Genomic DNA, 27,684 nt, shown 5'->3' with positions numbered 1-27,684 from the left:
CATGTGATCCCTTTCTTAAGAAAATTAGGGTAGGTTTTGAAAATGTTGAACTGTTTCTTTTTCTACTGTCTCTGCGGGAAGGGTGTTCCAGGGTCCGCTATGCTCACACCCCATGTCAGAGCTGCTGCACCTGCACAGAGCCAAGGACGACTTCTGCCCCCAGGGAGCAGCAGGAGTGAAGGGGACGCAGCCAGGACGGCTGGCCCAGGCTTCAGCCCAAAGATGTTTGTCGTGTACTTGGTATTTTCCACAAGGCCCGTCTGGTGCGTGGTGATAAAACACAGTATCTGAGCTTGTTGACTGTGTTTGGCAAGAAAATAAATGTACCTCCCATGTATTTAAAACATGGGACTCATCTTTAAAGGCTGAAGTTGAATTTGTCTGCCTTGGAATTGGAAATTTATGTAATGCTGCAATTTTAGATTAATCTGTTGAGTGTATGCTGATGAATGCGGAACTAAGCAAGTCTAAGGCGTTATTAGGCTCTGTCTTTGGAGGAAGTGGAGGGGTGATAGACATCCTAAAATGCAGTCTGGTATTTGGTTAGTGCTGGTGTGGCTGAAATAATATAAAATGATCATCTGTAAACTGTTATCTGTGCAACAAAGCCACATTTGTTGAGATTTTTTTTATTGGTGCCATCACTGTGATCCTCAGCTAGAATTTCTTCTATGCATCCTGTTTTTTTCCTTCCCCAGCTGTAGAATTAGTTTTTGCTATTACTCTAATCTGTTCTTTTGATTGAAATTTATCTCATGACAAATTTAATTGCTTTACCTGCCCACACTTGCAGTAATTCCTCTGCAAATCACCAAACTCCGCTGTACAGTGTACCTTTTCTCTGAGATTTTTTTAATCCAGATTTCAGCGCCGAGTATTCATTTTAATCAAAGCAATTATGTGTGGTGTGTTTACAATTCTGAAAATCCTGATGCATTTGGTGGAACGCCAATCCCATGAAAAGGCTGCTGTAGCACGATTGATCTGTAATTTCAATACTTTGCGTAGTGAGAATTCAGCTCAAGGCTGTGGGGGTTGTGAACCCTGATCTGGGTGACATTTTCACAGAGGCACCCAGCAAGGGGAAAACACCAGTGCAGAAATAGAGACAATGGGGAAAAAGCTCATTTGGTTTTACAAAAAGTCACGATCGTTCTTTTGGTAAGGAATATGTAATATTCGGGGTTAAAAATTGTCCCTGCTTTGGATTTCTGTGTGGTTATGTGCGCAGTGGTCACTGTTGGGTGACAAATGGCAGACCCTTCCCGAAAACAGCCTTGGTATGTTTGTATCGGTGGGCTTTTAGCACTAACAGAGTTTGTTGAAGGGTTGTTCTGTTAGCCAAACCGTAAAGTTCTTGAAAATTATAACAAATAGATAAAAAAAAATATCTCTGGAAAAGGTTGGGGTTGTATCAGTTATGGTCCTGTTATTTTTATAGCATCCAGCAAAAATAATAAAAGCAGGAAAAATTCTGTGTTTCATGTGGATATGCAAATGGTACTTATCTTTGCACAAACGTGCTCCTAGCAATGAAAGCTATAATGACATGGAAGGTGAATTTCATTGAGGTGCTCTGTTTCCTCTGTTAATGCCTTGAAAAAACAAACAAAAAAACTATAAATATGTAACTTTTCTGTATCAAGGTGGAGCACATAAGAATACAAAGAGAGCATTTGCTCAGTGAACAAACATACGTAGATTTCTTAGGATAACAAACGAAGCTGTACATGTGTACATGAAACCACCAGCAGTGTCACAGCTGAACGGCTGGGAGCGTGCGCACCCACACCAGCTCTCTGCCTTTCATCTTCGCAGAAAGGTTTGCCCCTGTGGCTTTTGGAAAATCCAAATAACACTGATTACACGGTGACGGTGTTATTGTTGGTAATAATTCAGGTGGTGTTCAGGCTACTCATAAATATTACGAGTCTCAAAGACGCATGCTGTCAGTTGTGGTGTGCTCACTGTTGAGAAGTTTGGTCTTGCAGCTGCGCTTGTCAGCTGAAGAGCAAAGCTGTCAGTGCAAGAAATCATCGTGCCATGGGGATGCCCTTCGGGGGCCTCACCTGAAGAGACATCTGGATAAATGCTGCACTGTTTTCATCTTCCTCCATAGGTTCGGTCTGTGCTGGGGCAGTTGCAGCCTGTAATTAGCAGCTGTGCAATTCTGTTGAAGTCAGCGAGTGTGTCATTTTTCTTGCAGGCTGGGAAATTGTGTTTTACCTCGTCTTGCTGCTGCATTTAATTTACAGATGATTTTCTATTGGGATATTGTGTAAAGTGTTTAGACCTCTCCAAAAAATCCAGTGCTGCTTTCCCTGGATCGGTACGAAGCTCTGCGTAGCTGCCTTTGTGGCCTGGCCCCTGCGAGGAGGACAAAGTTATTTGTGCTGAAAGGGCAAGGAGAAATGTTTTCCCTTATCATGCTGTTCTAGTGGTACAGTGAGGCCCTTTAAAAATGAGAAGCACCTCTTAATTAACATTTTTTCCTACTGGGGTTGAAGAGGTAATATTTTTCTTCTGTTTAATATAGGAAACCAAATTGTTTGCAAAATCCACTTATTACAAGTAGTATACATACTTTTGAATATTGTAGGACTACACCTATGCCTTTGCTAGCTCTGCATGTACTGCTTTGTCTTTGAAGCTATCGTTTCTGTAAAGCAACAAAATCTTACTTATTTTCTTTCATTATTCTGCTCTGCTTCCATTGATGCCTCTAAACTTTTGACTCCAGACTGGCAATATGAGGGTAAGATGGCACAATGAAACTTCCTGAACATTGCTTGTCTGTTCTTAATTTTTATTTTCCTTTGAATGTTATTAAAATTCTGTTCACTTCCTTTAAATCTTTTTGTTGCAATTAAATTCAAATTATGTTTGTTTCTGCTGTGAAGCTTTAATTATGATTTATATGTTTTAATTATTCCTTTGTTTTTTTTCTTTGGGATAAATTACTGTCCTGTTATATCTGTCCTGAGGGAACTCTGCTTCACTGTGCTCCCTGGTAGCATCTCCAGAGCAAGACGTGGACATGTTCTAGTGTAGCCAGCAAACTGTGTTGTGGGTACATGGCAAGAATTTGGTGCGTGTAGTCATGACATGGGAAGAAAGCTCCCCTAAGAGAGAATACAGCAAAGCATATTAAGCTTACACTGCTTAATTGTTAGTTTTAGATATGGATCAGCATCTGAGACTTTAAATCCTCCGTCATCAGATTCTCCTTTGCCTTAAAAAGTTCATCTGAATAATGGATAAATTAAGAGATCAGATTTTGATCCATCACACTTCAGTGATGCTTGTCTTCAGTATGCTGAATATCGTGACTTGTTTTGAAAAACAAACAACCCACAAAACAAGCAAACAAACAAAAACCCAAGGTCCTTTCTCTGGAATCAGAAATAACTTCTTTTTTTTAATCTTTATAGATTGCAAATTGGCCAGAACAGGTCCTCCAGCCACAATAGTTCCTATCGATGAAGAGAGTCGTAACGGTGAGTGCATCTCTGTTCTCCGGGACGCCCCTTTGGGTTCCCCACGGTCACTGGTGAGGGTGTGGAGGCTCCCAGCTGCTTTTCTGAAGCCTGGGAAGAGCATTAATGTTGTTGTCTTCTGGGTTTCCCATGCAGCTTTTAGAAGGTTCCTTGTTTCTTTCAGTCTAAGCTTTGGTAGTGGATACCTCTGAAGCAGCAGAACTTGTTTACAGGTACTCATGTAAACTCTGAGAGAAAAATGAATTATAGTTATTTTATTCATTTGTCAAACCATACACTTCTTTAATTTTTGATCTTTGGTCTCAGCATTCCTGTAGTGCAGCATACTGTAACGTGATGATGTGTTTGCTCCCTGTTAATGTCACGTTGTACAGGTGGCTGTTACTCTTTGGTATTACTAATTTTCACTAATTTTTATTCAGTGTTTTTTTTTCTCCTTTTTATTGTTTTTAATTTAGTTAGTTAGGCACAGTTGAGTGTAGCATGTGTGGTTAACCTTTGTCACACATGGGCGCAATGAAATGCTGAACCAAGTCTGGGTCATGCTGGTGAAACTTCTCTGCTGTTATCCCTGGGCAAACTGCTTGGTATTGGAGTTGCTTGCATTCCAACAGATAAAAATATGCATTTTTTTCTGGTAACAGAAACAAAGAAAAAATGATGTCAGTAGTGTTTAATACACCTGTATGCTGAGTAACCCAGTTTCTACTGGACAGGCTTTTAGCATCAGACTATCTTCTTCCTCTGTGCTGATTTTTCTTGCAGTCATCAGTCATGTCTGCTGAAAATAAGAAATGATGGCCGTAGCAAAATGAAATTCCGCTGGTAATTGTGTCCATGTACTGAGTGGGATTCTTGTTTTTCCTTTTTCCACATGTAATCTGAATGCCATAAAAGTAATTTACGTAGTGCAGTATTAATTTTAGTAGAAGCAATATCATGTTTGTGTCATGGTTATATAAAATGGAAAAAAAAAGTCTTAGAGCATTTAGGTGGTGTGTGATCACAACATATATGGTTGTTCTTACCATTTAATTGTAGAACTTGTGTGTGAAGTCTGTAATTCAGTTTTAGTAAATTATGGTGAAAATAGATGCATACGCTACCTAAATAGTTCAGGGGTCAGCAGTCATTGTCTTTTTCATCTTTTTTCCAGTTTTGCACTATAGAAGTAGTCATGGGATTTGACGCTTGTGAAATAACTGTATCTGTGCCACCTTGTTGGGAAGGTGTCGAGTACTCCTGTTTACACAAAGGTAGCACTGACACTTTTTCTTATGTTCTAGCAGCACTTGAGTTGCATATGTGAAGAATGGTGGGATAAATAGTGGGAAAAAAAAAGAGGAAATTTAAAGTTTGAGTGTAGTCACTTGAAGTATGAATAAAAATGTGGAGAAATAAGTTTGTGTCCCTCTAATTGGTAGTTGTTTCTCAGCTGGACTTTGTTTCTCATCTTTTGAATATTTGAGTCAGTGCTTCCTAAATATTTAATATTTCTACTCAAATGTAACTGGCCTACAAGACAGATTGTTGAATAGGATACGTTGTGGAGAGGTGTGTTTTTCCTAAAAGCTTTGTTTGTCTCTGCAGTGATTTAATATATCTATTTCACTGTGAATTCCTATGAGCCATTAATTCCCCATTAAAGAAGTCAAATGGGAAGTAGAAACTTCAATTCGCATTGCAGATAATGGAAGCGACACACCTCATCTGTAAGCCACAATATGTATTAAATAAACGAATCTCCTGGGAAGCCAGCTCTTGAATTGAAATGCCCTTATTGTTTAGCTGTCATTGTTGAAGGGGTAGGTTGTGTCCTCCCCTACTGCCCTGTGTGGCCGAGATTAATGAAGGTCGAATATACCTGATAACAGTGTAGAGGCTCAGCTGTCAAGTCAGTGCTACCACTTCTTTACTTCATATTAAATGGTTCTTTTTCCTTAAGTCTTGCTTTAGCTGGCGGTAGGTATTTTGAAACAGACAGGCCCAGCAAAGGATGTGGTGCTGCTACCAGCAGGTTGTTTTCTGGCTCGGAGTGCACCCCTCCAGATGTCCTAGGGTTCAGTGGGAGTGCTGTAGTTTGTGTGGATCCACGCCGAACAAAGGGTATGCTTGGACCCGAGTGTGTATCGAGGAGTTAGGGACTGTTGGGCAGTAGCGTGTGACAGTGACAGATGGGGTAATGAGTGCAAGCAGCAGGCTGAGGGCTGAGGCATCCCATCAGTTTAATGCGTTTGACAAGTAGGAGTATATTGGGGGACGGGTAAAGAATCCCAGGAGTGGTGAACTTCACATTTCTTGAGGTATTAATGATTTTTTTTTCCACTTTTTCTTTGTTTAAATGAATGGGTTATATGACTCGATGGTCTTAAAGGCAAAATTAAATGCTTCTAGATGTATGGGGGTTTCTTTCAGTCAGAGAATTATGTTCATCGATTAGTATCTTTTTTCCTTTACTGAAATGGAGACTTTAAAACATTTTAGGTTTTATTCTAGAAATTGAGAATATTGCATGGGCAATTGTCGGAAGTGTTAACGCAGCTTTGTAGAGGACAGCTGTACTGAGTAATTTAAGATGTGTTGTTGCATTTTGTTCAGAGGGCTGGAGCATCACTGGGGGAGCTCTGGGTCTTCAGCCTGGAGAAGAGAAGGCCCCAGGAGACCTCACAGCGGCCTGCCCGTGCCTAAAGGGGGCTGCAGGAAAGCTGGGGAGGGACTCTGTGTCAGGGGGTGTAGGGATAGGACAGGGGGGAATGGTTTTAAACTAAAAGAGGGGAGGGTTAGGTTAGATAGGAGGAAGAAACTCTTTACTCTGAGGGTGGTGAGGCCCTGCCCCAGGCTGCCCAGAGGAGCTGTGGCTTATGTCAGAAGAAGGCATTAAGACGGCTTTTGCCACTTGTAGCTTCCAACTTAATGGTAGCTGGAGTTTCAGCGGAATTGTGCTGCTGCTGTGTATGGAGGCAGGCAATCTGCAGAACGGTGATCCAAAGTAGTAAATAGGAAGCACCAATCCAGGTGTGCTCCTGGGTAGGTTAGAGCTTATGAATTATTTCTTTGGGCCGATAGCTGTGTAAAACCCAAATACTGTTTCTGGCTCTGGGACTGTTGCTTAAGCATCAGCGGAGGCTACCTTACAGTGATGGTGAACAACTGAGAGTTCCTTGTACTTCAGACTTATGTGTTTGGATTTTTGTTGCTGTAACTGCACCCCAAAAAGAACCATGTGTGCTTTTTTCCCCTAAGGTGGGTTTAGTCAAGTTACCTACTAGCCAGTATCGTAGCCAGATGCCAGCACAGAAATCAGGATAACTTAGATGAGTTTCACCCAAATGTGAAGAGCAACGTACATGGTGTCTTGATAATGCATTCACAACAAAACCTCTGTAGCCATAAAGATCGTGTTTGTCTTCTTGCCCGTCCTAGGTAACTCAGTGAACATTCTTCTGTTCTGTTCTTTTTCTTCCTTTATACTCTTGAGACGATATAGAGTGTTAATGGATGTTGGACATTTGCTGCAGATTACGTGTTCTTTTCTCTCTGTACTTGCGTCTCTGCAGTCTCATTGGGGATTTTGGTATTTGTGCAAACGCAGGTAAGGGCACGAATGAGTCTCACGGGCAATGAAGGGTTTGATAGTGTTTGAGTACCTCTTCATCTTCCCACTGTTTGGGTATGGGTCTTCTGTCAGCCTGGCTTCCTGGGGAGGCGGAGGATGTGTGATCACTCTACATGCAAGTCCCAATAACACCCTGCAGAGGGGCACTAAATGGCAAGTGGGGCGCAAATGTGCAGAGGAACACAGGCTATGGTTGGTTTGTTTGTTTTTCTGCTACTGTAGGACCAATTTATTTTCAGTTTAATTGTATGAAATGTTGGAAGAATGGACTTGATTACTGAAGCGCTTTGACAGTATGTCTGAAAATTTCCATGCTGTAGCAAAGTATTTTTGTTTTTCAGGGACAACTGACAGGGATTGAAGAAAATGTTTCTAGAGGCATAAAATCTCTAGCCTCTCTTCTGAGAAAGGCTTCAATTGTACTAATACATTTCCTATGGACTGTGTGAAGGCTTCTAAGCTGCCATTATTTAATGAAATTTTCAGTGACAACTGGTATGGGCTGGAACTGAACTAATGAGCCTTAAAGAGTAAGGGTCCTGCTGCCTATCCCCACATATGTCGATTCCACTCTGACTGCCATGAGCCATTTTGGCTACGGGGAGAAATGGATTTAGTGAAATAAAGTTTTCTTATTAGAAAGTTGCTGTGGTTAAACACAAATGTGTTGAAAATAACATTTCTTAAGAGCTACAACTTCATGGTCTTTTCCTGCCTTTCCCTTCTGTTTCAGAAAAAGGATGAATTAAGGAGTTGAAGGATGAGAAGGTTCTTTCTTCAGCATCATAGTATTTTCCAATACATCTTTCTTACAGAAGTGATGTCTTTGACATTATTGCTATTTCAAATTTTCTTTCCTGAGAATTTTTTGGTTTTGCAGATGAATTCTAAACATGCCAGCAAGGCTATGTAACTGGATCAAAATACCATTTAACGGGATTTTGCTTTTTTAACATGAGAAAGTCCACTGCAAGTGAGTCGTATGCTTGGGTTGTTTAAACCAAGCATGTTTTTTCAGCAAATACTCAAATTCATTTTTGAGAGGTGTTTTGTTGTGCTACATCCAAAGAGCTGCTGAGTTAGAATCAGTGGTGCTAAAATACACAGAGATTCATCTCAGCTTTTGGCCCTGTAAAAGGTGTAGCAGGGAGAGCAGGCTGAGATGAGATGTGCCAGATGTACAGAGGAGTTGAATGTGCTCGTGTCTGTAGTATGTTCCCGTCACTCTCTTAACGTGTATGGTGAATCTACAAACCAGCATTAAAATAGAAGACAGTTCTGTAAAATTTTGCAGCATCTAAGTAAAAGCTCACACCTATTTTGCATACTAAAAAGTAGAATCACAGGATCACAGCACAATTTGGGTTGGAAGGGCCCTTAAAGCGCCCCCTGCCCCATCCAGCCTGGCCTTGGGCACTGCCAGGGATGGGGCACCCACAGCTCCTCGGGCAGCCTGGGACAGGGCCTCACCGCCCTCAGAGTAAAGAGTTTCTTCCTTATATCTAATCTAGCCCTACCCTCTTTTAGTTTAAAGCCATACCCCCTTGTCCTATCCCTACACCCCTGACACAGAGTCCCTCCCCAGCTTTCCTGCAGCCCCCTTCAGGCATGGGCAGACCGCTGTGAGGTCTCCTGGGGCCTTCTCTTCTCCATGCCGAACACCCCCAGCTCCCTCAGCGTGGCTTCAGAGCAGAGGGGCTCCAGCTCCTGTTTGTCCTTGTGGCCTCCTCTGGACTCTCTTCAATATCTCCACATCCTTCTGGTTCTGGCGCCCCAGAGCTGAACACAGCACTGCAGGTAAAAAGTAGAAGAGTGCACCTTGGTCTCCCAGTTGATCTCCTCCTTCTGTTAGGACAAGCAAAGTGGGAAGGAAGGAAGGAATGGCTCATCTCATGGTAGCATAGCATACCATCCTGGAGACCTCAGCAGGGGAAGGCAAGAGTCCAACCATGGTGAACAGAGTTGTCTGTTGAAGGCTTCCATTTATTGCACACAGCCTCACGTGTCTGTAGGCCCCCCCGGTCTTTTATATCACACGTAAGACTTGCTCCTTTGACTTCTTGCTCTGCCTGCAGTCTCTCTGTGCAGTGCTCTCCTCCACTGGCACCCCGTGCATCAAACACAGCCTGCTGGCCTGCCCGCTGCAGCTAGCAGTGCTGACCAGCAGTGAGATGAGCCAGTTAACACTCAGCTGGGGGGTGAAGTTATAAATAAGGTGAGCTGAGGACAGGCTTGTGTACTCAGCACCTGAGCAAGACTTAAAGCTATTCCATGAGGATTAACAGGACTGAAATAGGGCAGACCTTTCAGCTGCAGCTCTGGGTTTCTTGCGGCAGGAGGGAAGACTTGATTTTCTTTTAAGCTGTACAGATACTAGCACGTTGCGTAGAGATGTTAGGATCTATCAAGTTATATATTCCCGTAAGTTATAATTTACTGTCTTAGCAAGCCTCTGGATCTTCAACTTGAAAACAAGGTGTTTTCAGCTATTTCCCATTGTTTAAGAGTGAGCTTTATGTATCATGAAGAAAAGAAAAATAGTGTTTGTTTTCCTATTTCAGGTGATTTTGAGAAAAGGTAGTCTCTCAAGTCTGGGATGCATGGGAATGGAGAAGGGTCCAAGCTGAAATCTACTGTAATTCTTAATTGATTTTCTTAGTTACCCCATAAAGTTAATTTGCAGACTCTTTGCATTCAACTTTCAGTTAGCAAGCTATTTCTTGGTAACAATTAACAATTACATTTTTGTAATAAATGAAAATCAAGTGATGAGCGTATGTTATCGCTCATGTGAAACGTTTCCAGAGAGAAACTGCTTCAGTCGATTTCTAATCTACATTTTGCAATTGTCTATATGCATACGTGTCCACACATAATATTTACTCAAATCTACAGACAACTGTAAAGCTTTATAAAGTCTTTGTGAGCATTTTTTCCAACTGTGGAAAGCATTCGTTTTCAAATATATTGTCACCAAGCTCGAATCTGATTTCCATAGCACTGGAAACATGGTATGTCATTTATACATATGATAAGGGTAAATTAAGTTATTGCAGCCGATAAATAGAACTTTGAATGAATTATTACCTTGCAGAGCAAGGGAGAGAAGAGCTCAATCAACTTTGCTTCTAAACCATCAGCTTGTCTTCAGTTGTAAAAGTAATAGTTCTTACTGCACAGATAGTGAGTGCAATGTTCTCTGATCACATTGGTAAATCTGCATCCCTCGGTGAGTCTACATGCTTGTCTGCCAAGGGTGTAGGGGTAGCACTTAGCTGCTGATACAGTCTAGATGGCTAATAAGATTGTAGTGTTGGGCATCAGCAGTATTTTGCTGAATTCGTCTGTGCTGCTGCTGTTCATTAATACTTGGTCTGTATTAGATTATCTAGCAATACCAATTTGAGCTGGATCAGGCCCAGGCACATAATAACACTTTGTCGAATTCGAACATGCAGTACGGAGTTTATTCTGGCTTTGTGTTTTTATATAGGAAGAAAGGTGATACATTAAATGTAATGCAATCTGCCAGATTAAGTAATGCCTGTCAGAAGAAGTTACCCTTCTGCAATGTTGTGAACAAATCCTAACAAGATGTGTGGATTTGACTTGTTTATGCTGTGTGGCTGCACAGTGTTGGGGCTGCTACTACAGACTGAAGACTGAATCTACCGTGCTGCAGAGTGCTAGGCAGAGTGACCCCTTCTTCCCCCCGTGGCTGTGGTGGTATGGGCCGATGGTCAGGCCACCCAAAGGAAGCCCACAGCTTGGTGTGGACAGCATTGACCAGTGCTGGGTCCAGATCATTCTGGGTGTTCCCTTGCCTTTTAGCAATGTGTCAGTTGGACTTGCAGAGAGGAGCTGCTTTGGGACGTAGAAATCCACAGGGAATGGTGTACAATCCAGACAAGTTTCGGCAAAAGCACCAGAAAGGGATTTGCTGGCTCATGCTATGCTCCTTGGCTTTGATGTGGGAAGTGTGCAGCAGGATGCAAGGGCAAGAGCACCAAGAGAGACTCAGTTGTGTCTTGGTTTATTCTTCTAGCAAAGTGTTGTTTTAGAGTTGAGGATTTTCCAAGTGTGCTGACCTCAAAATTCTTATAATGGAGGAAAATGGGCTAATATTCTACAGTTTAATGACCTCCTTTTAAAAATATTCTTTTTCTGTCATGGCTTGCTTACTTGGTTGCCAAATACAGGATTTCGGGGATGTATCTAATTAAGACTAGGGCTTATTTTTTTTTAATCAGTTGTCTCAAGAATCATTATCAAACGCAGCATTAGAAAGCTTACCAGAGCATAACAAATCTGTATTTCAAGAAAGGTTAAACATCCTGGACAAATGTAGCTGTTCCTGTCAGGGTAGAAGACTTGGAACAAAACAGGTAAAGGGTAAGTGTAAAAACTAGAGGTTGTAGAAGTTTCTTGCACTCATCTAATGATTTCAACAAGATGGAATTTGGAATGCTTTTTGTAACTTGTATTTGTTTTTCCTTCTGTTCTTCATGTTAGCAGCTGGCTCATATGTGCTGGTGCTCAAACTGCTGTCTTGAGTTGTTGAAATCAAAATGTAAACTAGAGTATCACATCTCATCCAGCAACTTTGATTTAGTGTATAAATGCATGAGGTGGGGAAAGAGGCCTAAATTTATGGATATAATTTTTGTTTCATTCAAGCCTGTTCATTTTCTTTCTGAAATTATATATTCTTAGGCTTTTGGTATTAAGAATTTCATTGAAAAGTCATGAATCAATTTTGTGTCTGTTGCTATTTTTATACCACAGATTTAAATCACATTTCCATATTTTTCGTGGAGGACAAATGTGTGAAGACTGAAGGAGCTGTAAAATGAATGAGCTGCTTACTCCTCTTTTATTCATGAGCACAGACGTCAATAGTGGCCAGTATTTAAGCAGAGCTTTTGTTAAAAATCTCAACAAATTCTATTTTTTTCAGTAATTTTCCTTAAATGATGCACTTTAAGAAAAATCAGGGTCAAAAAGCAGGAAGTAATTTGAGTTGGGAGTGGGAAAGAAAGGAAGTTGCCTTTCAGAAACTGATTGACTTATTCTTAAGGATAGAAAATACAGTTAGCAAGTGACAGAGTTGGAATTATTTAAAATGTTCTTGTGCTGCCAGCTGTCTAGAAAATATCCTAACCTGGTGTTGGTACTCTTCATGGGAGGTGAAATAGAAAGCCTTAAATCATCTTTGGGGATGAGATGTTTTTTCCCATTATCTTCATAATGAACTAAGAACCTGTGTAGGTTCTTAGGAGCTGTACATCGTCATTACCGCTGTATTGTTTTGCTTCCTGTCTTCTGTTCAGGTGCCACATTTGACTCCAGTTGTACCTGCTTTAATCTCTCGGGTTTATGACTTGGAGCTGTCTCAGTGCACCCACACACCACTCACTCAGCTGCGAGCTATTGAGCTTTGCTCACTGAATATTGAATAACTAAAAGCAAGCAGCAGATCAGGCAAGACCACAGGTCTTTCCTAGTCTGGACATTCAAAATGACAAATTTGGAATTCAAACCCCCATCTGGAGCAGGTGTAATTTTTTGAATAATGGCTGTGCTGTGTAATACCAAGGCATTTTTAAAATGCACTTGAGATATTATTTTTAGTGGAAATCCTCGTCAAAATGATTTAAAGTTTCTGAACGGCTCATCTTTGACAGCTTGAGTATTCAGATAAAGTCATTCATGCTAAATTGTGATATTCAATACATATCTATTCTCAGGTTGTCAGTTTACCTTTGTAAATGAAGAACTGCATATTTCAACAATTTATTTCCTTCGTATGATTCTTAAACCTTGAATGCAATTTTACTAGCAATGTTTTCCTTTACAGTTCCAGTAAAGCTGTGCAAGGGTGGGAGTACTTAATGCATTTTAAGCCTACTTAAAATTGGTGTTGCTCTGGGGAAGGGGAGGTGACTGCTGTGGTCAGCCCTCCGGTACTGGTTTCCAGAACCGTATTGGGTCGTGCTGTGTAAGTGTTTTGGTGTGGCTTTGTTTTTGGAGTTAGTCTGTTACCTGGCATGGATACCCAAAGCAAACTAACATACAGAGCTCTATTTTTCTGTCCCAAAGGAAGGAAAGAGGAGCACGGGAGAACATTGAAGGAAACTTGTATTGAAATCTTTGTTCACGGTGTTCACAAATATAAGCAGTTTCTTCCCTCGCAAGGTTTAGGAAAGTGTTTACACAGGTTGTGGAAGAACTGTTTATTACACTTCCTTTTGTCATGACTGAAAGTGGGTACTGTGAAAATCCTGTTACAAGCAAGATAGCATGTATAGGTCAGCACAGCAAGTCAGATGATGCATCTAAATTCTTACTTGCCTTGTTTTCACCAAGTGATACTGCTTTTATGGCCGTGCGTGACTTAAATTCGTGCTAAGTTCTGCTGTTGTGAAGCCCTTCCTCCTGTGGAAGGAGGAAATATACATCTGGCCTGCTCATCTGGAGGAAAATCTGCTCCCCAGGGCACGTCGCTGTCATGGCAAATGGGAGGCAGAGCCAGGAATAGATTTTAGCATCTGGTAGCAAGGGACCTGTGGAAGAAGTGTTTTTTGCTAAGTTTACAAAAGAGGTGTGAAACAGAGGCATCAGCAGGAGTGTGGGGCTGGGAGCTTGGCCGTGCACCAAGAAGGATCAGGCCTGGGTCAGGTCTGCACTAACTGCCCAGCGTGCCCTGCCCAGGGCCAATGGTGTGATGAGCAGCAGAGTGCCAGGAGGCAGCCATCATGGTTTAATTAGAGACATTCATAACATCTTAAATGTATTTTTATTCTAACCTCACTTTTCCCCATCTTCCCCAGATAACCTATATAAATGTGGAAATGAGCTGGCTGTAGCAGACCTATGTTAAAAATCCTCTCTAATTTATGCAAAGATGTACTTTGGTTGCGTAGATTAAGTTGTTTTGCAAAATCTTAATCTGAACAGTTGTTTTTAAATCTTGTTTCCATGGTAGTAATGATGGTAAAGTAGTCAGTGACTTTTAAACTATTTTACTCTCTCGTTTTTAGGAGTGCTTGTATGTCTTCAAAAAGTACAGGCTGTTTTTCTCTGATTTTATACACGAACTGTTTTGGAGCCTGACCCAAGGAAACACCATCTACAGCGTAGGTTTGGAAGTGGTGTTGCCACATGTGAAACAGTCGAGGCCAGCAGGGTGCTGCTGAAAGCCCCTGGTGAAGCCTGCATCAAAGCTGGCTCTGCCTGTTGAGACTGATCCAGCGGAGCTGCACAGCACTTTGAGCAGGCAGGTGGATTTACAGTAGAGTGGGTTTCCTCTTAGCTTGGGGATCGCTTTTCTGTAGATAATTTGGATGCACCCCAGAGTACTTGGGTGTGGAGAGACAATGTCATTTAGCAGATCCTGCATTTGCAGATAGGTATCTAATAAGCTTTTTTGAAAGATTAAGGGCGTTACGTTTCTAAGCCTGCATGGATTAGGTTGTAGTTGGGAGTCTGAGCCACTTTAGTTCTTTTCAAAGTCTAATTAGACATCTGTTGATATGATTAACAGTGTGATAGAATCCTAGATTGGTCTCCTTCCTTTTCTGTGCCAAAAGGATTCCTCACTTTACCTTTGTTAGAGAATGAAATATTTTTTTATTAAAATTCACAAAAGCTAATAAATGAGAACCAAGTGAAAGGACTGCGGAGCTACTGAAAGAGGGAAGCAGAAGGGCTTGTGACAAATGCCATTACAGCAACCCCTGTGTATCTCCTTCCCTACTGTGTTCATTTTTGGTTGGCATCCCAGATTTTTGGGGGGGGGTGGACACGAAGAAAAAGCGGACCCCCAGGCCCTTCCGAACCATGCAGAAGATCTTTTTAATTGTAGGGCTTCATGTTAGAGTGCTATGAGGTGTTGCTCCTCCAGCTTGTTGTGAGAAGCCCCAGTTTCTGTGGTTTCTTCTTGGCACCCACCCTGCAGAAAGCTCAGCATGATCTAGGGGATAGTGTCCAGGAGCAGGTCAAGATACGCTTCCTGCTATGCTGCTCACTCTTGAGTAGAACAGGATATACAGAATCTATGGAAAAGAGTGTGAGAAATGGAGCCTCTGCATTACCCTCATGAGGACCTTTCAAAGCCTGTTACCTCAGATCATGGCGGGGGGGTGGAATGAGATGATCTTTAAGGTCCCTTGCAACCCAAGCCATTCTGTGATTCTAACCAAAATCCTGTTACTTTCCTGAGAGGCGTTCCGTGAGCTAGGCACGCTCTTGAAAATTTGTCTGCTTCCAGGAAACATCAACTAAACTTTCATTTAAAACAGTGATAAAATGATAAATTCATTTAAAATAATGATGAAGTCCCAATACCTTTTCACACTTGAACAAGAAGATAAGGCTTTGCATCAATCATTCTTCAAGACATGCCTGAAAGGGCTGCTCAGAGCATGAAACCGGGCCAGGTGAGTAATGAGCTGTTCTTGATGATTTCATAAGCATTGATACCTTTTATTTATTTCTTTTTTAATTGCTTTGTAATGGTTAGGTCCCAGCTTCTTTTATTCTTCTAGTTACATTTGTTTTCCTCTGATCTTGAAAAGGTAATTATACCAGAATTCAGGGTATATTTTTGTATCTCAGATTCCTTGTGTGTTTAAGCAGGTGCTCAGAAAACATTAGTAGTTTAAGCTTTCTTTTAGCTTTGAAACTTAAGTTGCTGCTTATTTTGAACAGCAGAGTGCTTGTAACAGTATAATAATAAATCAGTAACTGATGAATTTCAAAGCTTTGACTGGCTCAAACATAAATTACATTTGTTGGTTTATTTAGTTTACATGGTCTCAGGTGAAAACTCCCTGTATCCTTCTAGAATTTCAAAGTCATGTTATCAAGCCAAATGTTATCCCCTACAGCTCTGATTTTTTTTCCTTTCTTCCTGTATTCATTTACCATTTTTCATCATTACTGTGGGTATTCTACATTTTCTCCTACTGACTGAACTGTTTAGGGAAAGCACTGACTGAAACAAATCATCAAGTCTCCACTTTGTGCATATCTGCCTGTCGTTCATTCCATTAACGCGTTCCTGCTGATAGCTTTCCTTTGGTACTCCTATCCTTTCTTCTCTAGCCGTTTTGAGGAGCAGTGGTCAACAGCATGGTGAGAAGGGGCAAGAGTTTTTGGCTTAAGTGTTTGTAGAGAGCCTGCCATTGGTGGTAAATTCTGAAATGCATTTCTGTTGCTTTTTATCAGGAGCCTGCGCTGTTTTATGACCCAGCTTGATTCACTGCCCCTCAGGAGACAGCTCTTGTGTATAAACCAGGCATTTTATTGTTGTTTGTGGTACGCAGAGGAGGTGCCATGGCTGTGATACTGAGTGTGTTCAGAATAAATATTACACCAAACTTCCACTGAGCACAAGGCTTGCTGAGCATAAATTCTTGTCTCTGCTTAATTATTTTATGCCAAGTTCTAAATCAGCCCAAATGTGTATTAGTTCTTTACAGAAGAATAATTATACGTGACTGCCACCAGGCATTAAGTTTTATTTTTCAGGATGGTTTATGAGACCAATGAAAAATCTGGCAAATGCGGCTTCTGAAATGCACTACTGAGCATTTGTGTTGGGCCTATTATTTTGTCACTGTCATAACAAGGTGAAGTTTTAAAGAGCAGTTCCGTGATAAATTATCTTCCAGACAAGGAATTAATAGTTTTGAAAAGGGCATCCCTGAGGAAACAGCATCTGAGAGGAACGCCAGACTTTTCCAGCATGTCTGTATTTTGATAGTTCTCTTGACTTGTTCTTTTATTCCTTTTGCGATTACTCATGCTGCTATCCTTCACAGCTTCCCACCTGCTGGTTTATGCATCCCACTCTTCCTGGAGTGTCACCCACCTGGAGAAGTAGGTCACTTGCTGGTCCATCGCTGTCAGGGCTCGAATCTGAAGCTGGAAAGAGTTTTGTGGTAGGAAGTATCCAAAACAGCCAGGACAGCAATACATGGGCTGGGCTCAGGCGATGGCTGCAACACCAGCGTTGTGTTCTCGTTGGCTCTTGCAGCTGTTTTTCTGCATCTCTGTGCTATGGTTTTGTGGACATCTCCGTTTTCAGTCACTGCGTTGTCTTTAGTCGAGATCTCACTTCGCTTTCTAGACACATTTCCATTTTCTCCCATAGCTTATACTCATTCTCTTCTCTTCCTCCCTCACAGCATTTTTCCCTTTTTGTTCACTCCTGCTAATGCCTCTTGGGTCTGTTTCCTTTTAAAAGCAGAAACCTTACTAGGTAGGTCCCTTTCAGGCTCCCTTTATGGATTACAAGCAACTGTTGAATATCCAAATATCCTTCTAATGTTCATACCTTGTTTTCTTTTCTTCTACTTTCCCTGTAGTTTAATTCTATTGTTTTAAAGTGATAGAAATTTTAAAGATTAAATTTGCCCCTTTTCCTTAAGTGGGTTTCAGCTGACTTTACTCCTTATTTGCTATTTTGATTTTCACAAATCAAAACTAAAAAAACCCACTAAATCCGCAAAGGTCTGTTTTCCTTTGATACTCTCTGCCAGCTTTTCCTTTTTCTGAGCTGGTGCTCTGAATGCTTCCATTCAGATTTGCTTCCTTTCCTTTTTTCTTTTTCACAGAATGCTGCAGCTACCTAAGCACTTTGCATTGCTGTGTTCTTCTTCAGAATTTTGCCCGCTGGTTCTAAGGTGCTGTTTGTGTATGTGTTAAAACAGGTAAATATCAGAGAAGCACAGCTGAAGTCAGGTGCCTGAAATGTCATAATTAAGGTGTGGTAGTCACATAGCTGCTAATTCTTTGAAGTTCAGAATTTTTGTTCTTCATTAAACATTTTCTACAAAAGTTTTAATTTTCATTTTAAAATACCAATAAGAAAAAGAAGCTGAAAAAGTACTAATACCCTGGTGTCTTTCTCTTCCACTACTTTTCCTGCCTTTTTCCCCCCAAATTATGGATTTGTTCAGTGCAGTTTAGAGCAATGCTACGTTTATTCCTCGCGTCCACGTCTCCCTTCATAGTGGAATAGTCCTGACTCTTGAAAGCATGAAAGAAGAGCTGTTGAACTCACACGAGGGATGCCTTGCAGACTGGGGTGCTTGGGATTCATTAGCTTTTCAAGAGCATAAGGCACGTCAGCCAGGCAGACAGTTGCTATTATACGTAAGCTGCCTCCAGGCTTTGAAGAGCATTGGTAACAAGTCTAGATAGCACAAACCAAGGCTGTGCCCCAGCTGTGTAGGTTTTCTGAGAAACATCATGCTTGACGGAACCAAAATGTTTGTGGATTTACGATGTGGTGAATTTTTTGATTTGTATTTACCATTTAAAGACTATAGGTTGTGGTGTGGTGACCCTTTACTGCTTGCTTTCTACAGTGGCCCTTCTGTGTTGAGAGCTCAGCCAAAAAGGTTGTTTTCTCTTAGGGAATTTGGTGGCTACAGCAATCAAGTAAAGGGTTTGTTTGTTTGTGTTTTTTTTTTTTTTATATGCTTGACCTTGTGAAGAATATCTTTTATCCTTCTATCGTTGGAACTTTTCTTGAGTGTGAGATTTGGAAATTTTTTATTGCCTCTGGATAGGATGTGAACCCATGTGTATACATGTTTCTAGGAATTAGCTTTCAGGATCAGATCTTTTTTTATTCCATAATAACTTAATCATAAGTTATTTTTATTAGACTGACAGTTAAGTGAACATTTGGAAAAGTTGTGAAGTTCTGAAGGTGAAATAAAGGTTACTCTTGCTTTCCGCTTGGAGCATGGGCTTGGACTAGATGGCCTCCAGCAGTGCATTCGCAACTTGCTTGTTCTGTGCATACACTAAAAACTGCCCTGCTAGCAGGTAGGGTGGTTTGTTCGTAATGTAAGTTTAATTGACTTGTGTGGTTTTTGGGTGGGTGTTATGTTCCAGAATCTCCTATTTTGTTCATTAAGGAAAAAAAACCAAATGAGGTGATCGATCTGGGACAGATCTTCTGTGATGAAGCTGCGTGCAGCTCCCTCTGTGGTGCTGGGAGGTAGAAGCGTGCTCTGTGGGGTGAAGCTCTTGTTCGGTTCATGGGATGTTCTGTGGTGGCCTGCTGGACTGCCAGCTTGACGCTTCACGTGGGAATAAATAAGGTGCAGTTGGCTTTACGTTGCATCTTGGATTGGATTAGTTGCTGGTGATGTGATTTGTGTGACTCTGAACTTCTGATTTATAGCTTGATATTCTTAGCTAGACAAGAAATGAGAATTTTGAGCAGAAGTTGCCACAAAAGGACTGCTGAAAATCCAAAAAAATTATGTGCAATTATTCTAAAACTACTTTGAACGTAAATGCTGTTTTCTCACTTAAAACATAATTGAGAATGTTGCTTTGTTCAAGGCAGTTCTGATGGACTGGGAGACTCACAGTTGCAAATGGTGGCTAAAGGGAAGGAAGGCACTCTCACTCTTTTAACTCTTAAACTATTAAGGTAATATTTTATTCATGTTATTATCTAATCATTCAGTACTTCTTAGGAAAACTCTGTGGAATTAGGCTAGAATCTGAGCCCCCATATGCATATTTTTCCAAATATTTGGGCCATTGCTATATCAGTGCATCACATCAATATGAAAATGAGTGTGATATGTTCTATATGTAAATGCAGTCAGCTGCCTCCAGGCAAAGAAGCACTGTAAATTCAGGATACTTATTTCTTTTGTTTTTAACTAGATACTAGTTTAATAACATGCAATATCAAAAGAGATGGGATAAGCAAGGTTTAGTGTCTGGGATGTTCATTCTTCAGTGGAGGAGAACTGCTATCTGAAAGGGTTCAAAATTATGAATATCAGTATAGCTCTTCCACTACATTTAGGTTCCTAAATCAATAGGATGTTCTTCATTTTTTCAGCTTAGGTAATGCTGTTTTAGAATATAAATAGTTTGAAGAACACAGGGTATACAGATGGGGAGTGGAGAAAGGAGTCAATCAAGAAAAATGGCGTTGTCCCAGACAGGACATGAAAACTATCAAAATCCAATTGACTCAGACATGGAAAAAATATATTAAATATTTTTCATCAAAGAGAATAGAAAGGGTATGTGAAGTAGTGTGGCTGCGTTAGAGGAAGAGTAGAGGTGAAAGATGGTCTAGATATTGTCCCCAACCTAAATAAACACTTTGGGTTAAGTTAAGGAGGACCGTGGTGAAAATGAGGGCAAGGACCTCAGAGCTGATGTAAAGGTGTGGAAGCAGTGGACTGGCTGTGCTCAGGTGGGATGAAAATCAGCATGTCTCAAAACAGGAGGACTAGGAGGAGCAGGAAGGAAAGCAAATAATTTTCATCCCACAGTAGTGAAAGAGGTGATGCATGAAATCACAGAGATGATCAGTATTTTAAAACTTCCAAGCATGGTAGTAATAAATGATTGAAAAATATATTGCAAATGTATTGACTGAAGAGTAATAAATATAATATACTACTTTAAGGAACACAAATTTTCCAAGACCTGATTTCAATTGTATGTTAGAAAACATAAAAGCATGCCAGTAAATGCAATCTAGGTAAAAGGAATTTACAGCTCCATACCAGCCATGATATTTGTGTATGACTGTGTTGGATAGGAGTTAGAGTTTTAAAAACAGCCGGTTATGTGCACAAGCATGGACGAGTGAGAAACTTGTTGCAGGATCAACAAGTGGTGCTGGGTCACCGAGCTGGTGTTTGGGAGGGAAGGATCAGGCAAAGCTGTTCATCAGACGTCTGTTTCCTGGGCATCCGCGACTTTGCAGGAAAACCCCATGCATCTAGTCTGTTCTCCCACTTAGTTTGAGGCACAGAATTGCTTCTGGTGGTTTCTGTAGGAAATCGTTGGCTGAAACAGCATTTGGTTTACACCAGCATGGAGAAGCTCAGCTCGCTGCTTTGCAAGTATGAAACAGCTTTATTAAAGAGATGCAATCAAAAATGACACAACTTACCCTTTCGTGGTCTTTTAATAAAAAAAATAACTAAGGGAATTCCATGCCAGAATGATCTGGCTTTGACAACCAGATCAAACAGCCAAGCTCTGCTGATCCTTCCAAGGAGGCCGGTACCACCCTGCCTGCCTTGCTGCTGGATGCTTTGCAAAAGGAATCAGCCTGGTACCTTGAGCAGGTGAGACGTGCTCTGAGCGCCTTCCTTAATTAATGCCAATGAAAGACGTACCCTCAGATTCCTGTGCATCCTCTGGATTGATCTTTGCACCTCCCCAGTCGCGGCGTTTCTGCAGGGCGGCTGATGTGCAGCACAGCCGCCTTCCGTGGAGCTCCCTGTTGAGCTTGCTGTGACAGCACGAAAGGGTTCTGCTTGTCGCCAGTGTCACCTCACAGCGTCCAGGACAAGGAAGAGGCATCTCTGTGATGTGTCCTCCTTACCTCCTAGGTGAATTAGGCTGCATCATTTGGGCCTGTGCACAGCTGGCGCTGATGGGGAGCCTGTCTCAGGCTTTCACAGCATTGCTTTACTTAATTCCAAATGGTTTGCTCCGAGGTTTGAAAGCTGAAGCTTGCTTATCTCCAGAAGCAGATAGTCACCATGTCAGTGCATTTCCGCCACAGACAGTCAGTTATGTTTGCTGTGTATTTCGTCCACGCCGCGTGGCAGCTTCTTTGGGTGATGACAGGCGCGGTTTGCAGCAGTAAGGAAATAGATATGAAGTTTTATCTACATGGATGAGCAATCGAGAGAATGGGTCTGTTTTCTGGCAGTGCACCCTGCCGGATATTTATACACTTGATTGGATGTTTCATGCAATTTCATTTTTTGAGATTGAGTGGAATATGATCATCTTCCTCCCAGTCCTGAAATACATCGCTACCCTGTGATTGAGTGGTCTGCGAGGGCCAAACCTGGCACTGGTGCTGGTGTTGAGCAGCTTGGACTGTGCAACGGGTACACTCACGTGCATTTCCTCCATCTCAGTTTTGGCTCAGAGCTCTTCGAGTAACGCAGGGCTGAGCATTTCTGTGGGAGCCACAGATCACAGGTGTCACCTCCTGCAGCTCCCTGCTGGGACCGAGAGCCCTGACTCTGTTGCCAGATATTTTTGCAACATGCTTCAGGCAAAACTTGAAATTCTCGTCTTTCAGGGTTAGAACTTAATGAGGTTTTGTTAATTACATCTTAGCTAACTGTAAGAAATTGCCTATTAAAGGAAGGGGGGGAAAATAATGGACATATAATTGGTGTTTATGATATGATTTTTCTATGCACTCCTACTCACAGTTCTTCCCTGTGGGAACTGAAAGAGAAGTGTTTGGGGTTTTGTTGTTTTTAATCAGGTAAATAAGTCTGTTTGTCAGCAGTTTTGCTTTTCATGCTTCAGAGAGGGAATTGTCAGGTTTTTTTCTTGCCCTGTATAGAAGGTTTATTAAGAATTTCTCAACAGGACTTTGCGCCCTCAGTAGGATGTTGGTGCTTAATACCTAAAGGGAAGAGTTCTTGAAGCCATTACCCTCTCGTAGTGGCTTCCATTTATCCACGATGAATGCACCTTGCAGTTCGTTTCTGCCGCTTCTCTTGTAAATGTAGGGCTCTTACAGAGCAGTCCTTACACTTCTTTAAGGAGAAAATCTTACAGCTATCCCACAACACTTTACTGTCACTACACACAATGTTTGCTAGACTGAATGCAAAGGAACCTGCAGTTTTTTGGTTTTTTTTTTTTTAAACCTTCACAAAAGCTGTCGGATCTTGGGTGTGCTTTGTGCTTGATGGCTGCAGGCTGTGTTTGCAGCAGGACTCCCTGTACTTCTGCGTCTGCTGGGGGCTGTGGAAGGGGTTGCCTGCCTATTTGCACGAGGTGCTGGGGGACAACTGCCCCGGGTTATTAAAACCCTTTCAAGTACAGCTCAAGCAACATCGGTATCATTGTCTTGTAATAACAAGTTAAATTTGTAGAGCAGCCGTGCGGAGTTTGTTTCATGCTTTCACTGAGCATCGTGCCCCTGTCGGAGCATCACAAGGCCAATGTAGTCCTGCTGTCAGCAGGGTCTCTGAGACAACCCTGCAGGCACTTCAGCTCGGGGCTGAGGAACTTAAATTCATCTCCAGGATGTCATCGGGGTGTGCACTCACTGCCCCTGCCTTTCACAGAGCACCCTGCTTTTAAGCAGCTGCAGCCAAGCGGAGCCGAAAGAGAAGGATGTGCTCTTTGGCTGGTGTTGCTTGAAGGTGGGCCTGGGGCATGCTGCTATGGGTATGTAACAAAAAAAAAAAAAAAAAAAAAAAAAAACCAAGCACAAAATGCTCTCAACAGTGGGCTGCAGTATGTATGTCTGTATGAAGAGTTTAAACAACACGTACAACACATGGAGTAACCATTCTTGCTTACCTTACAGTTTGTTGAGACATTTATTTTTTTTTTCACTGGATTATCATATTGTGCTAATTCTAACTAATTATTCATTTTTTTAATCAATAGCATCTCATGGTAAACCATAGGTTTTCAGCCACCTGTCGAATAATTGCCAGCTCTGTAAAAGGCACTTAAAGACCACCTTTCCTGCACCACGCTCTGCAAGCTGGGGAGCAGGCTTTGTTCGGGTCCCTACAGACCGCTACTTGTTATACAGTAAGCAGTGAAGATCTTGAAAGGATATTTCTTGCCCGTTGAAAGCTCTCATGCATTATTTATAAAACAGTAGGTGATGGTTTCAACTGTTTTATGATAATTGATAGCAGTTAGAGCACCGGATTACAAACGGTTCCTGAGCACCAGTAAATGTCAGCATGAGAGGTGTATTTTCAGGACATGTTTTTCATAGTTTATTCAAAACATATATGCTTTATTGAGCCTACGTCAAGCAATGTGGAGGGACAGAGAGGAAATAGATGATAAAACTTTATGTTGATAGCACTGCATGAGCTTCTGCATGCTTGTCTTTTACAGTACTCATTCAAACTCCACGAAGTGTAGCTCTTTCAGTAAGAGGTGATGAGATTAATGACGCCTTCTGTGGGTTTTTCAGCCTCTTCTGCAGCTCCTGTGCTTCCTTGAAATCCAGGACCTTTATACAACAGCTTTTTTATTTTATGTAGCACCTGGGATTTTAAGTAGTTTTAACATTAGGTTCAATCAGAATTACTGCATTCTGATGCCTTTTTGGAGTGGAGACATCAGAGAACTTCCCCCATAAGTTCCATCAGCATAGTCAGGTTAAGTAGAACTTAAGTTAGTGTATTTTAGCTGTTTTTAGAAGGACAAGGGATTGTGTGGTTATACTCTTATTACCCTTGGACGGATTTTAGTATCAATTGTATTGAAAAAAAAATCAACCTTAAAGGGGATGGAGGGGGAAAAAAACGTCTTTATACACCTGTTAATTCGGTTTAATACAGCTGAAGCAGTTACACATCAGTGCCTCATTGTTTTAAAATTTGAATAAGAGGTTTCCTAGTTCATTAATTCTTCATTCTGTAGACAGATGGAAAATCACAGTTGCCTTTTTTCAAGAGTAATTTCACCCAACTGTTCATACATAGAATATTATTTTTATTTTTTTACTATTGACTTTTTTTTTTACTATTGACTATTTACTATTTTTATTTACTATTTTTTACTTTTTTTTTTTACTATTTACTATTTTTTTACTATATGGTTTGGCATAGTCAAAAAGACTGTACTTTCAGTATTTGGGAATTGAATGCAAATACAATAGGTTTGCAGTCAAAGTACCACTTGTATAAGACTGTAGGAAGTTTGTGTTGTGCAATACTTAAATTTGAGAGGGTGGTTTGTTTTTTTTTTTCATTTTACTAAACACTGTTTGTGCAAAATACAGGAGGGTTCCGTCTGAGTCCAGTGTGATATTTTGATGAGAACTGTGATAATAGTATGCTTTGTCAACTTGAAAAATAAATAGCATTCAACTAAGCTGCTGCAGTTAGGGGGAAAAAAAGTATATCGTGGTGCATTGTCTTGTGTCAGTAAAAGAATGCTGACATTTGTGTCAGTTCGCAAAGGTGAATCTGCTTAACTTGTAGAAAAGAATAAGGGAGTATGATGTACTTAACAAAGATGCATGTGGTTTTCTATTATGATGTTAATTTTCTTCTGAAAATCCATCCAGCGTGAGCTGCTAGTGAATAACATATATATACATATACATATATATATAAAAACAGGGAAGTTTCTTAGTTCTGTTGCACTGTTCTGATAAGGAGGACCATACGTGCCCTCCAAAAGCTTGGAAATCCCGTTCAAGTGGATTTGTATCATATGCAAGCATTGGGAGGTAGCCTGTTACAGTAATCTATTTTTTAAAAACACTTTAAGTAGTTAAAAAATCCACATCATAATTGAGAAGTGGAGAAGCATTTAGCTGACATGATTCAGGATCTTGAATGATGCAGTGAGAGCTGTGGGAGGAATGGGGCAGAGCTGTACAGAAGCCACCACTGGGCTGAGTTTCATCCCAGGTAAACACAAGTCGTGCCCGGCATTGCAGGAGGATAATGACTTGGGCTATCTTACGCTGCCAGCACATCTTAAGAAACAAATTACTCTTTTCCTTTCTTCAAAGAGCTGTTGCTGTCAGGTTTTGTCATGAGGAAATAGCTATTTAAGGTCACAACTTGTCAGCTTGAAAATTAAATGGTATTAAACCAAACAGCAGCAGTTGAGAAAAAAATCTCTGTCTATCCTGTTACATTTCTGACCCATCAGGACAAAGAAGTATATGAATTGGTAGTCAAGGAGTATCTGTACAACCAGTAGAAAAAGAATAAGAAAATGGTATGATCTAAGTGTTTAAACTAGGGTAAACCAACAGTCAGATGAAATTTATTTTAATTCTTAGAGGACATGAATCTTTCAAAAAAAAAAAAAAGTTGAAGGGAATGTACTGTTGAGGAATTGTGATAAATAATTGGTTGTAAAAATCCTAATTACTGGCTACTCCGAACAGGATTGTATATGACACAGTGCAGTCAGCGAAATAGGTGTTCTTTCTAAGTCGCAGTTGTATGAATGAAACCGGCTACTTAGCAGTGGTGTAACTGATACAATTCTCTCCAATATATAACTTTTAAATGAAATTTGCTATTAAAAAAAAAAAGAAGAAGAAGAAAAGGTCTTCAGCATATTTATGGAATCGTTGTCTGGCCAAGAAAAGACAAATGGTGTATAAAAGATCCGTTCATCCCCTGGTAGGAGGCTCTCTGTACAGCCAGTTTAAACAGAGGTGAAAGCAGTCCCAGAGGTTATTTCATGTCTGTCTTTTAGCTGCTGCTGCTTCTTTTGTTTTCTCCCATGTGAAGTTTCTCCTGTCTAGCGTACTCTGGCTTGGTCAACATTGAAATGGATTGAAAGCAGCTCTTTGCTCTCACTTCAGTGCTGACTTGCACTGTGCTCTTCATGTGGCCACTGGGCCAAGCCCTGAAACATTTTGTACCATTTGTGTTAGTCCTAATGAGCATCTGAGCAGGGCAAGCAGTGTGACAGCCGTGGAAGTGCTTTGTGAATTTTGTGAATTCTGTGTGTCGGTTCAATTTGTTGTAAGCGATTGCTGTCCATTAGGTTAAACCCACAGAAACCCAGAGGAAGAAAGAAAAAGCTAAGAGTCAAGATAAGCCTCTCTCCCATTCCTGCTTCATCCCGTCAAAGGCATCAAGGGTATTAGCTAAGGAGAATGCTCTTCCAGCTCAAGACAAAATATAAACTGTACTGTCAGATGAATGCAAAGATGAGTTTGAGAAGTGGAGAATCAAAAAGTGCTCTAGCTGGCTGAACAGATTACAGAGCTGCAGTAACCTAGTCTCTCAGGGTATGCGCATCTCCTAACACACAGTAGGTTTTGCTTTTCCAAGCAGCCTTTAACAAAATTTCTCTTGATGAACAATCCCTTCACATCACAGATGAAGTGCTTGGAAAGTTAAATGTTCCACTTCTAAAAACACACGCCTTCCTTGCTGCTCCTGTGGTGGGAATCCAGTCTTGCTGAACTGCAAAAGTCTGCAGTGAAAGCAGTTCCTGCCCTGGTGATCTATGGCACTGCACGTCTGGTCAGGTCATTCCTCAACTGCTGCTTGATGAAATCGAGAATCAACCAATGTGGTACTAGGCCATGGTATTGAAAACATGGTAAGTTACACCACCTTTGTCATCCAGGCTTGTAATTTTGTTGAAAATACTAAGAAGTTGTTATTTGGTGTTTTCTATAAGCTCACGTTAATGGGCATGGTTGTTTTACACCCATTAGCGTGGAGTCTCATATTTGCTTTCATTGTTTTTACCAGCATGTGTTTGCTGGTTCAGCTGAGGTGTACTTACTGGTTTTAAGGAATGGTGCAGCGTTTGTTTTCCCTCTGTTTCAGGACTATTGCCAAGTGATGTGAGCACTCGGGCAGCTCTTCCAAAACACCTTGGATTCCACACACTGGGACTGCAGAAGGAAAATGTCAACACTCAGAGCTTGTTTGCCATTGCCCTCTGCTACTCCTTAAATAATAACTGTTTCTTCAGCATCCTGTAACTGACTAAATCCCTTTTTTTTTTTCCACAAAAAAGGGGAAACCTTTAATAAGTGCTTACAACTTCTCTGTTCTGTGGACAGAA

The 27,684-nt window shown here is 41.1% G+C and overlaps 1 protein-coding gene across 17 annotated transcripts in view; it reads left to right on the top strand.

Moving 5' to 3' along the window:
- PCDH15 (protocadherin related 15) overlaps positions 1-27,684 on the top strand; it is a 738,695-nt gene that overhangs the window by 404,764 nt on the left and 306,247 nt on the right. For 16 of the 17 annotated variants that reach the window (XM_067000234.1, XM_067000238.1, XM_067000240.1 and 13 more), the window contains one exon: positions 3,432-3,497. The exons of the other annotated variant lie outside the window; for it this stretch is intronic. In XM_067000234.1, the coding sequence (XP_066856335.1) occupies positions 3,432-3,497 (66 nt within the window). The remainder of the gene's footprint in view (positions 1-3,431; positions 3,498-27,684) is intronic. 17 annotated transcript variants of the gene reach the window in all.

Source organism: Anser cygnoides, chromosome 7, assembly GCF_040182565.1.
Source record: "Anser cygnoides isolate HZ-2024a breed goose chromosome 7, Taihu_goose_T2T_genome, whole genome shotgun sequence".
Classification (NCBI taxonomy): domain Eukaryota; kingdom Metazoa; phylum Chordata; class Aves; order Anseriformes; family Anatidae; genus Anser; species Anser cygnoides.
The sequence above is the reverse complement of the archived record's forward strand: the minus strand, read 5'-3'. Positions and strand labels throughout refer to the sequence as shown.